Genomic DNA, 13,227 nt, shown 5'->3' with positions numbered 1-13,227 from the left:
GGCTGCAGGCAAGAAGTTTGTACACCTGCAGAATGTGCACAGCTTCAAAGCATCTGAGGGATGGCTCTTTCACTTCAAGCATCGCCATGGACTTACTGGCCGTAAGGCAAATGGCAAGGCCTTGGACATGGCAGCAGAGGAAGTAGACCCATTTTGCCAGAAAGTGCAGCGCCTGATCAAGGACGAGGGCCTTGCCCTTGGTCAAGTCTATAACACTAATGAAACTGTTCTGTTCTACTGCTGCTTGCCCACCAACACCCTAGCTGAGGAAAAGGAGAAAACTGCCCGGTCAGAAGTTGTCGAAGCAGCGTGTCGCTGTTTTGTGTTGTGCCAATGCTAATGGGATGCACTGCTTCAAACCCGTTGTTGTTGGGTGTGCAAAACAACCATGTTGTTTCTTTGGGTTGATGAGTAGCCTGCCTGTTATGTGGTACCATTCTGTGAAAGCTTGGTTTACCGCAAAGATCTTCAGAGATTGGTTCCACAGACACTTCGTCAAGGAGGTTATCTATTATGAAACAGAGATCCTTGGTATCACTCACAACCAGGTGAAGGCACCACTGTTCCTGGACAGTGCCCCTGCTCATTTGTTGGAGAAGGATTTGGTTGCTCATGATGGGTGGATTAGGTGCATGTTTCTCCCATCAAATACGACTTCTCTGATTCAACCAAAGCACCAGGGTTTTATTGTGGCTGCCAAGAGACTGTACTGCCGGAGGTTCCTGAACAAGGTGATGGTGGTGCTGGAGGACAAGGACAGGGGCAAGGACACACATGGGGAGCAGACCTTGCATAGTCTTCAGTGTTACTGCCTGAGGTCTAGTGTTCAATTGGGTGAACATGCGGAAGGAAGTCTCCGTGAAAACCCTCGAAAGTGGTTGGTTTTGTCTCCTCCAGGGAATCGAAGCCGAGCATGACCTTGCGGGGTTTGACCTGGATGATTTCCACAGCTGCCCTCAAACAGTAGGAGAGCAGATGGAAGTTGACGATGTGAGAGATTGGCTGGACGACAGTGGTGGCTATCCTGATTATCAGACCATGTCTAATGAGATCTCCGGTGCTGCCTCTGCGGGCACGAAAGAGGACAGCGAGACCGACAAGGATGAGGACCCTGATTTGCAGCCCTCCGCAACTCCTTCACTATCTCGTCTCATTGTCCTCTGTGGCTACCTTGAGGGGGTGCTGGAGTATGCCGAGCACCCATACTGTGGCAGGGAGTTGGTGCCACTCAGCCTGGCGATGGAGCTGCGGGGAGTCTGGGACGCAGTCATTTTCCGGCAGAGTCGTCAGTCCAGTCATCAGACCAGGACCGGCTCCTTCTTCAAGCCTGCGACCCCTGTGATTGCCAGCCCATTTTCACCACCACCACCACCACCACCACCACCACCTTGTTTCCCGCCGTTACCACAGGACCCGGAACCGAACACGTCAACAGCCATTGAGTCTCTGTTGGACATAAGCTTGCAGCTGTCTTCGGAGTCTTCTAAAGTGGGTACGCCACCATCACCGCACCACACGTCACTGCTCATCATCCAGCTCCAGCAGGTACAGGAGAAGGAGGAGGAGGAGTTCTTCAGCGTTTGCTAACTGTGAAGGTTAGCCACTAAACCACCTGGGACAACTCTACACCTGCTGGAGGTGTGCTTGTTAAGAAGCCTGTCTGCAGTGCACTTGGTGGTAGGTACCCCAACCGAATGGTTTTTGGCAGGGAACTTTTTTTTTTTTTTCATAGAATCCTTGGTGTAAAAATTTATTTAGGATATTCCCATGTGTGTTTTGATGTCAAAATATGGCAGAATGACCTGAAAACAGTGCCAAAATTAGAAGGGGCACTGTACATACAGTAGTGTATAGATAGGGTGTTTTTTGGTTTTCAGTGTTGTTTTTTTTTTTTATGGTTTTCTTGTTATTGAAAATTATTTTGGGTAATCCTGTGTATGTTTTGATGTCAAAACATGGCAGAATAACTGGAAAACACTGCCAAAATAAGGAGGGGTACTGTACATACAGTAGTGTATAGGTAGGGTGCTTTTTGGTTTTCAGTGGATTTTCTGCATGGTTTTCTTGGTGTTTAGCATTACTTTGGATATTGCTATGTGTGTTTTGATGTCTAAATATACCTGAATGACCAGAAAACACTGCCAAATTAAGCATACTATAGGTACTGTACAGATAGGTTAGGTATAGGTTGGAGGTTGGGTGTAGGTCTGGGTATAGACGGGGAATAGTGTTCATTATCCAGATGTTGTCACTACCCAGACATGTCTTTGGCTGTATTATGTCCAGATAAATGAGGGATTACTGTAACTATAGCAAACCAGAATACTGTAGCTTCATAGCATCACTTTCACTTTTGCTAGTGTGTACTGCACTGCCGTTTCACCCACCATTGTCTCCAACAGGGTCTTTCCACATATTTACATATCTCCTGATGCATTTGCATGTCCTTTGTGTGAGGAAAGGCATAATAGGGTAGGAAAAGACAACGCATGGCTTGGAGACGCAGGATAGGGTAGGGAAAGGCAAGGTTGGGTAAGGAGATGTAGATAGGGAAAGACAAAGTATGACAAGAATTGGACAAGCAGAGTACAACTGGGAAAGGCAGGGTAGAGTAAGGAGATGCAGAGTTGGGTAGGAAAAGCCAAAGCTTGGCAGGGAAAGGCAGGATAGGGTAGGAAAAGCCAAAGCATACAGAGAAAGGCAGGGTAGGTTAGGGAATGGCAGGGCAGAGTAGGGTAGGGAAAGGCAGGGTAGGGTAGGGTAGGGAAATGCAAATTTGTTCCCTCCAAGAAAAACGGAAGTGAGAGCCAAATTCAAAATCCATTCATTTTGAGATATTTGGAAACATTGCATTTAAAAGACTGGAGATCATAGTCAGAGGTAAATACAGACAGAGAAAGACAGTTTCAGAATTGACCTGTTGCATACATGAATAACTAAAAGTCTTAGTTAACTCTTGCATAAAAGAGTTGGACAGAAATGGGGTGAGAATGCACTGCTAGGTGAGTGCTACATGCGTGTTCTAATGGAGGAGGGGGGCAAGCAGACAGTTCAGAAGAGCAATGACCATTTAACTAGTAATAGTAAAAGAGAGAAAGTTGCAGCAGTGCAGTGAAGAGAGAGAGAGGTTGAAGAATTTAGTACGAGGAGAGGAATTGATGTGACAAATCATCTTTGACTCCACCCTGTTTAGAAGAGCTGAATGTGAGGAGCCTCCCTACACATGCGAGTTTACTCCATACAGGGGGAAATTAGGCTTGTGTATAAAGTCAGCTTGTGTGTGAAGGTAAAAGAGGCATGGAACTGGCATAGCACACCAGTTCTCTCGGAAATAGAATTTGCAAGAGAGTTAATGTGATCTTTCTTTGATAGGCCCTGAGAGAATAAAACCCTGGGACCCATCATGGAATGTTCACATTGCCTCTCTTGGGTTGTGGCAAAAATATACAGTATTTATATTATAATAAACATACTAAGTGCATTTTTCTCTCTGAAAGTTGGGTTGAAACAGGGATGTGTCATGTCTCCATGGTTGTTCAATCTGTACATGGATGGGGTAATAAAAGAGGTACAAGGTAGGGTAGTGGATGTTGGAGTGGCCCTGGTGAGAGAGGGCCTGTACTGTTGTTTGCAGATGATACTGTGTTGTTGAGTGAAGACAAAGGGGAGCTGCAAGGCTTGGTGGATGAGTTTGGGAGAGTGTGTAAGAAACAGAATCTAAAGGTGATTGTAGGGAAGAGTAAAGTGATGGTCTTTGAAAGAGGTGAAGTCAGAGAATGTACAGCGAGGTTGGATGGTGAGGAATTGGAAAATGTGAGTACGTTTAAGTACTTGGGTAGTGTGATGAGTAAGGATGGAGGTTTGAAGGGTGAAGTGCGTGAAAGGGTACAGCAGGGAAGAAAGGTTGCTAGTTCTTTGAAAGCAGTGATAAGAAACAGGGAAGTGAGCATGGAACTGAAAAAGTTACTACATGACAGTACTGTGATACCAACTCTGACGTACGGAAGTGAAGCTTGGACGTTGTTGGAAGGACACAAGTCAAGAGTGAGAGCAGTGGAAATGAGTTATTTAAGAGGAGCCTGTGGAGCCACATGGAGAGACAGGCTGACGAATGAGGATATAAAGGAGAGTTGTGGTGTGGATGTGGATGTGATAGGAAGCGTTATGAGGAACACACTGAGGTGGTTTAGCCATGTGAAGAGGATGGAGGGTGAAAGACTGACAAAGAGAGTGTATGTGAGTGAGGTGGAGGGGGGAAGAGGGAGGGGGAGGCCGAGGATGAGATGGAGGGATGGGGTGGAGAGGTATATGAGAGAGGTGGGTGTGAGTTGGGAGCAGGGCAGTGAAATGGCGGGGGACAGGGCGACGTGGAGGCAATTTGTTTGTGGCCTCCCCAAACAGGATTGAGGCGTCTGGCAATAGATAGATAGATAGATTGATAAACATACCTGTACATTAACATGTTCTCATTCATATCAGTCAAGTAAGTTGTATTTTGGGACATTAGAAAACCAGTTAATTTTTGTTTACCACATGTAAGCATGAAAATCTAAATACCATATTTTATGGGTTGAATGCTTTGTCTGTGAGATTGCATCTCAACATGAATGGATCTTTAATACTTGTATGGGTTTATTTTGTTTGTTTGTGTTCTTCTTGGGAAGAATTTTTTTTTTGAGGCTTCTGGGCTGTTGTTTTTTCTACTTTGGATTAAAAAAAAAAATTCTGGTAGCGTCTCCCAGTTCTCCCTTCTGAAGACTTCTCTTGACAGTCTGTGTGTAGGCAACCTTGTATGCACAGTGTTACTGGACATCAGACATGAATTAAATGAAAGCCATCCACAAACAATTTTTATTTTCAGGTGTTGAAGTAATGCGTAGCATGGTTGGAGGAAGTGGCATAGAGAGGGATGAAGGTGGAGGAGGAGGGGGAGGGAGAGTACAGCGAGAGTACCGAGGTGGTGGAGGAGGTAGGGGTAGTGGACGGTACCGACGTGGAATGTCCCATCATCGCCAGGCAGGTCCAGCTGATCGCAGGGATCAAGCTCATGCTGTGGATGATGATAGTAAAACACATTCAGATAAAAGTGATATGGGAAAGCATCGGCCACACAAAGGTAAGTTTTGGCATTGTCATTTTGTATGGAGGTTCCTGTAGCTCAGGTACAGGACTACTTTGTTTCCTTTCGTTTTGTTTATAACAGCTCCTACATTTTTCCATGTGTTGGCCTTTTTCACCTATTGCAGCTCTCCACACTACTAGATGTCTATCATGCTCTTTGTTAAGTCCTTCATCTTTGAGGTCACACCTCATGACCTCATCCCAGGTCTTTTTTTATTTGCCTGTCGCAGCTGTACCCTTAATGTTTATACACCCTTTTACCCTTTGCCCTAGTTTTCATTCTCCATCCTCACTACATGCCCAAATCATCTCAACCTGCCTCATCTCCTTACAACACATACATTCAAATCCCATTCTTTGTTCCAACTCTTCATTTGCAATCTTATCCTCCCCCCCCCCTCACCAGCCTTGCCATTCAAGGATGCACTACACATCCATCTGATCATTATCATCCATATATGTTTGAGCCTATGAATACCCTCTTCCTTTACTGCCCAGATCATACTGTCATACAGCATTACTTTTCTAATACTGTACATGCTGCATACAGGGACTCCTTAGCACACAGGGAGATCCCTCTCAGTGTCCTGAGAAGTAACATTTCCCTGAGTGTCTTCCAGCCACTCCTAGCTCCTGAGCCAACTGCAGCCCCTCCCCCACACATTCAAGAGACTTACCAGCAAGGTAGTGCTGTAAAACGGCAACAAAAGCTGATTGTTATTGGTATTGGTATTGAAAGGGAAATTTATCCAATAATTGAAATCGTATCAGAATCAGCTGAGTAATGATGAAAAATATGTGTCTGTTTTATCCAGTGACCCTAGACTCTAGCACTTATTTCACCATTGTTTTGGGTGCCCCAAGACTCCAGCACTTATTTCCCCACCATTTTAGATGTGAAGTATCGCAGCGATGATGATTAATTTTCAAAGGTACGGTTGTACACTATCTAATTCTGTTGGCTGTTTTAGATGATAAAATGCTTGAACTAAAACATGGGCAATATTTAGACCATAATATTATATCACTGTGGTTTGAATGATGACACAAATACTTAGGAGTCATCTGTCAAAGAGCTGTGGCAGACTGGTAGGAACTTGTGAATCAGGCAGTGCAAGTGCGCACACACACACACACACACACACACACACTGGTGGAGTTCCATGAATGGCATGGCTTAGGTTTAATGTTTTCTTTTGAGGGTACAAGGGCAGTGAGCAGAAATTCAGTTTCCTTTCATTTTTTCCACTAATCTTGAGCAAAATATATATCATCATCATTACCCGGACCTCCTTTTCCACCCTAGGGCAGGGTGAGGAGTAGCAACGTCCAGACAGCCGAAATTTGCCCATTCCAATGCGCCATGCTTCCATTCACTTACCATTCAAACCCCCCGGAATCCTGGCTCTATCTGATAAACCAAAAACATTCACCACATAATGTAGCTTCACATAAACGTACCCAATAGAGTCAGTCTGGATGCTGTCACGTTATAAAGGGGTGCCAAATCCCTAATCATGCGCTTCTCCTTACAATATTCATCCAGCAAGCTTGATCTGTTGTCAGTCCCCTAGCCTCACCGACTTCCAAGCCTCTCTTCCTCGCACACTCATCCACCATATCCCTCCACCTTCTCCTTGGCCTGTTTCACCTCCTTCCTCCTTTAAATTCACTCAGATGCACCTTTTTCACCACTCTGTTCTTATCCATTCTCTCTACATGACCATACCATCTCAGTACACTCTTCAGACTTCCTTACTCCACATCTTTCACGAATCGCTTCATTTTGTATCCCATCCACTCTCTGTCCTCCACATACATTCCTCAGGAGTCCCATCTTTGCTCTCACTCTTATCATTTTCGTGCCACACCAGAGTCTCTTATCCGTATGTTAAAGTTGGCAGTAACACTCCTTCATGTAAGCCCCGTGCAGCTGCAACACTCAAGCCTCTGTTTCTTATCAAGGCCTTCATTGCACAGCTACTTTTCTTCCTTGTGTCACTCTACTTTCCACTTCTTTTGCACATTTTCCTCCCTTTTTCCTCTTCATTTGCACTTTTTCTTCTCTTTTCTATCACTTTACCCAGGTATTTGAACTCTCTCACCAATTCCAGTCTCTCTCCATTCACTCTAACATCACACTGGGAGCCACCATCTCTCTCTGTAACCATCACTTTACTCTTTTCTGCATTTACTGTCAAGGCACGATATTCACAAACATCAGCAAAACTCTGCACTAGTCTACCCAGTTCTTGTCCAGTATTTGCAAGTACCCCTACTGCATCATCAGCATACAACAAATTTGAGATATTCCATCCATCACCATTCATTACCAATGCCATTCCCCTCTCCATTACTCGCATTTTTACTTCCCTCATCACCCCATCCATATATTTATTGAACAACCATGGGGACATCACACAACCTTGTCACATGCCCACACCGATCGTGAACCATTCACTTAGATACCCATTAACCCTTACACATGCTTCACTACCATCATAAAAACTCCTGACAGCACCTAGCAGCTTAACATCTACACCATACATGCGCAGAACCTTCCACAATCCTTCTCTGTCTACTTTGTCATTTGCTTTTTCCTGATCCATGAATATCATAAGCACCTTGTACTCCTTCTCACAAGCCTCCTCCATTATCTGTCTCACTGCAAATGTTTGATCCACACATCACCTGCCACTCCTAAAGCCACCCTGTTCATCATTCACCAGGACATCTAATATCTCTCCTACTTTCTCTATAATCATTCTTCCATATACCTTCCCTATCACATTCAGTAATCTTATGCCACGATAATTCTTGCACTCACTTCACTCACCTTTATTTTTGTGCAGGGGTACAGTCACAGCCTTTTTCTCCAACAGGCACTTCATTCCACTCTCTCCACTACACTTAATAATCTCTGCATACGCCTCATCAACCCCAGGTGCTTTCCCAGTGCCTTCTTACATACCTCCAACAAGCACTTTATTCTGCTGTCTCCACTACACTGACTGTACTTCGTTGGGTGTAAGATGCACTTTTTTTGTTTCAAAATTACCTTCAAATATCACCATGCGTCCTAGAAGCCAGACTAGACAGGTTAGCTTGGCTCCATTTAGAAGAATCTCTTCTGTCTATCTATCTATCTATTGCCAGACGCCTCAATCCCGTTTGGGGTGGCCACAAACAAATCGCCTCCACGTTGTCCTGTCCCCCGCCATTTCACTGCCCTGCTCCCAACTCACACCCCCCTCTCTCATATACCTCTCCACCCCATCCCTCCATCTCATCCTCAGCCTCCCCCTCCCTCTTCTCCCCTCCACCTCACTCACATACACTCTCTTCGTTAGTCTGTCACCCTCCATCCTCTCCACATGGCCAAACCACCTCAGTGTGTTCCTCATAACACTTCCTATCACATCCACATCCACACCACAACGCTCCTTTATATCCTCATCCGTCAGCCAGTCTTTCCATGTGACTCCACAGGCTCCTCTTAAATAACTCATTTCCACTGCTCTCACTCTTGACTTGTGTCCTTCCAACAATGTCCAAGCTTCACTTCCATACGTTGGAGTTGGTATCACAGTACTGTCATGTAGGAACTTTTTCACTTCCATACTTACTTCCCTGTTTCTTATCACTGCTTTCAAAAAACCAGCAACCTTTCTTCCCTACTGTACCCTTTCAAGCACTTTACCCTCCAAACCTCCATCCTTACTCATCACACTACCCAAGTACTTAAACGTACTCACATTTTCCAATTCCTCACCATCCAACCTCGCTGTACATTCACTGACTTCACCTCTCTCAAAGACCATCACTTTACTCTTCCCTACATCACCCTTAGATTTCGTTTCTTGACAGTATTGTGATACCAACTCTAACGTATGGAAGAGAAGCATGGACCTTGTTGCAGGGACAGAAGTCAAGAGTGAGAGCAGTGGAAGTGAGTTATTTGAGAGGAGAATGTGGAGTCATATGGAGAGACAGACTGACAAATGAGGAAGTGAAGGAGCGATGTGGTGTGGATGTGGATGTGATAGGAAGCATTAGGAGAAACACATTGAGGTTGTTTGGCCATGTGGAGAGGATGGAGAGTGAGAGACTGATGAGGAGAGTGTATGTGAGTGAGGTGGAAAGGGTGAGAGGGAGGGGGAAGCCAAGGATGAGATGGAGGGATGTAGTGGAGAGGTATATGAGAGAGGGGGGTGTGAGCTGGGAGCAGGGCAGTGAAATGGTGGGAGACAATGCGACATGGAGGCAATTTGTTTGTGGCCACCCCTTACGGGATTATGGCGTCTGGCAATAGATAGATAGGTGCATTGTTTCCGTGATGTTTATCAATAATATTGATAATCCCATGTGTGAGTTAATGTCTCAGTGTGGGAGAATGACTGGAGAACAGTGCCAAAATTAGGAGGTTTACTGTACATACAGTAGTGTATTGGTAGTTTTTTTTTAAATTTTTCAGTTATTTTTTTATATTGCTTTTGGTGTGTAGCATTACTTTGGATATGTCTATGTGTGTTTTGATGTCTAAATATGGCAGATTGACCTGGAAGCAGTGCCAAAATTAGGAGGGGTACTGTACATAAAGTAATGTATAGGTAGGGTGTTTTTTGTTTTTCAGTGTTTTTTTTTTTTTTGTGTGTGTGTTTTGAAAATTATTTTGGATAATCTTATGTATGTTTGGTTTCAAAATATGGCAGAATGAGCGGAAAACACTGCCAAAATGAGGGATATTGTATGTACAGTAGTGTATAGGTAGGATGTTTTTTGGTTTTCATTGTTTTTCCTGAATGGTTTGCATGGTGTGTAGCATTACTTTGGGTATTCCTTTATGTTTTTTGATGTCTAAATATGTCTTAATAACCAGAAAACATTGCCAAATTAAGCATAGGTACTGTACAAATATGTTAGGTATAGGTTGGAGGTTGGGTATAGGTAGGGTTTAGGTATAGTAGGGGAATAGTGTTCATCACACAGATGTTGCCACTACCCAGGCACGCCATTGGGACTATTATATCTGGATAAATGAGGGATTACTGTATGTGGAAATTTGGATATTGGTCATTTGGGTACCAGGAGGGTTTCTAGACATTGGAAGTTCTTAGTTAGACTTATTTTTATGCGTAATGTGCTCTGCCTGGCCGATTACAGTGGGCCCTAGTTTTACGCAGGTAATGTGAGGGTAAGGTCCCTGCATAAATGAATGTAAGTGGTTCCCTATCATGGACCTCCTGAAAGTTTTACCACCATCAGACATATTCATAAACACACACTGATCATCATTAGGTATATTAAATATTTTTATCCACTCACTCGATGTAGAGCTGCTTTGGGTGTCTGCCCTTTCCTCTCTTTCATCCGTCCTCTTCTGTCTTTCTTTCCTTCATTCTTTCCTCTTTCTTCTGTCTACGGGTGATTTTACAGTCCTGTCTGTCTTTCCTTCATTCTTTTCCTTCTGCCTGTGGGTGACTCAGAGTGACAAGCCAAATGGTTTCCCCTACACCAGGAAGCCATTTACTGTCCTGGGTGGTAACCATATAACCAAATTATGGCACCTGGTGATTTAGTAGGTAATTTAGGTGTTCCGGTCAGATTGATCCTGTGTAGGTTTATATCCAAGGGGTGGCTCGAGTTTATTGCTTATGTAATGCCACTCAGGGATAAGTGAGGCTGGTCAATCTCATCTTAAATGTCAGAACCAATTGCCTAGCCCTGGGCTGCAATGCTCCTCATTGGGCGACATAGGATTGGATGATGGATTGATGGATGAACATCAAAAAGATGGTGTCAGGTAGTAGATTTAAATGGTTTGGACATGTTGAGAGAAGGGAGAAGGATGACATATTAAGGAGGATTGTAGGTGTGAATGTGGAGGGAAGAATGCCCTGTGGTAAACTGAAGAAGATGGGGTAAGGTTCTGCATGAAGACCACAGACCTCCAGGCCGTTGGACTGAGAAAGGAAATGGCTCAGGATTACAACACATGAAAAACTACTATGGGGTGATAGGAACTACACATGCTAGCATGGTCAGTGATCTTTAAACCTAAGTTAAAAGCAGAGTCTTGTTATATAGTGATCCGTTATGCCATGAATTACTTATACAGTAACAAAAAAGGTAGGAATTTTTTTCAATATGCAATAGAATTTTTGCGTATACTGTACAATGATTTCCTGTAAACCAGGAAAGCATGTACAACACTGGGTGGTAACCTTATAACCAACCAACATGTGTTCCCTACGTGACAATAAGTGGGTTGGTGGAGGGTTAGTACCCCTCCCTGGAAAACAATTACAGTGGAAGCTCGATTATCCAGGCTCGGATTATCCAGCTTTCAGTATATCCGGGCCGTGACCGAATGGTTCAGTGGTGCAGTAGTACACAGAATTATCCGTACGATATCTCCGGTTTAAACAGGAAGCATCCAGTTGCTTGGGAGTGAGGCATGGGTAAACCAGAGAGAGTCTGCTCACCCTGCCCCCACCCACACCTCCTGCTCACAACTCGATCAGAAGGGTGGTAGGATGGAGTTTGGTGAGCCAACTGATACACCTGACCTAGCCTAACCTTGCTTAACTACTTAATAATTTAACCTAATTTAACCTAACCTGGGCTCCAGTTGGGAAATTGGGAAACTAAATCCACTTTGGTGTACAATGAGTTTCTTCCATTATGCCCGAAACAATCATAGGTGCGGCTTAAAGAGCGTGATAATAAAAGAGAAAATCTTTCAGCAAGAAAAAGTAATTTACTACCCTCAAAATAGAAAAGCACAGAAAACAAACTGGAGGAATATGAAGTGAATTGGTGAAGTCTTTGGGCTGTATGCTTAGAGGAAAAGTAATGGGTTTCCCAATTTCAGGGGACGAAATGGAACAAGAATGTCCGCTAAAAAAAAAAAAAAAAAAAAAAAAATCGTGTCCTCGTAAGTTAGCATTCAGTTCTGCATTCTTCGTTAGATATCGCGCTTCCCAACACATTTCGGACCGACAGAGCATAGTTATTTCTTCCTCTTACATTTACTGTTCATTCTTTTATTTGTTCTTAAGTGTACTTTATGTGTGAAAGAGAGCATTAATACAAACAATAATGCATTCCATTAACCCCATCATAGCTGCAAGCCTCGAACAATGCTCTACTGTACTGGTGTCAGGGATGTTGGGTTAGGGAGAGCTATAAAAAACTGCGAACAATTATGGGAAGGAAACGAAGGTCACTGGTATGTTTACACGACCCTTCTCTACCATCTCAAACAGTCAGGCGGCCTGCCACTTCATCTCAGATGTTTTCGCCGATATGTTTAAATGCTAATGTAACATGCACCCTAATTATGAGTAAGTTTCTTCCATTATGCCAGAAACAATCGTAGGTAAGGCTTAAGGAACGTTATGATAATAAGAGAGGAAATCTCAGCGAAAGGTAATTTACCATTCACAAAATAGGCAGAAAAATACAGAAAACAAACTAGAGCAATATGAATTGAATTGATAAGGTTATTAGGCTGTATGTTTGAACGAAAATTTATGAGTTTCACAATTATAGGGGACGAAATGGAACAAAAATGTTTACTAATAAAAAATACTTTCATCTCACATGTTCTCGTAAGGTGGCATTCAGTTCCACAGTCTTTGTTCGATGTCACTTCTCAACACATTTCGGACCGACAGAGCATACAGGTATTTCTGCTCCTTACAGTTAAGTGTACATCTATTGCACATTTTGTTCGTTCGTGTATATGTGAAAGAGAGTACTGTACTGATACAAACAGTAACCCCTTCCATTAACCTCTTCATGGCTGCCAGCCTTGAACAATGCTTTACTGTACCAGTGTCAGTGACGTTGAGGTGGGGAGAGCCATAAAAACTGCGAACAATTATGGGAAGGAACAGAGGTCACCGGTATGTTTACACGACCCTACTCTACCATCCCAAACAGCCAGGCGGTCCTTTCATCCCAGATGTTTTCGCCAATATGTTTAAATGCTAAAGTAACATGCACTCCAATTTTGTTTAAATGCTAATGTATCATGCCCCCTAATTTCTTGTATCATAGCAAGTCACGAGATGGGTTTAGGGAGGAGGGGAAAAAGCCAGG

The 13,227-nt window shown here is 43.7% G+C and overlaps 1 protein-coding gene across 1 annotated transcript in view; it reads left to right on the top strand.

Annotated features, from left to right (window-relative positions):
• Positions 1–5,071: 5,071 nt before the first annotated feature.
• nonC (serine/threonine-protein kinase Smg1) overlaps positions 5,072–13,227 on the top strand; it is a 1,312,439-nt gene continuing 1,304,283 nt past the window's right edge. Inside the window, exon 1 of the mRNA XM_080284159.1 lies at positions 5,072–5,116. Coding sequence (XP_080140285.1) covers positions 5,092–5,116 — 25 coding nt within the window. The 5' untranslated portion in view covers positions 5,072–5,091. The remainder of the gene's footprint in view (positions 5,117–13,227) is intronic.

The sequence above is a fragment of the Coenobita brevimanus genome, chromosome 100, assembly GCF_032717465.1.
Source record: "Coenobita brevimanus isolate Jiangsu-jjx chromosome 100, ASM3271746v2, whole genome shotgun sequence".
Classification (NCBI taxonomy): Eukaryota; Metazoa; Arthropoda; class Malacostraca; order Decapoda; family Coenobitidae; genus Coenobita; species Coenobita brevimanus.
Note: the sequence above shows the minus strand (reverse complement) of the source record. Positions and strands in the feature narration are given on the sequence as shown.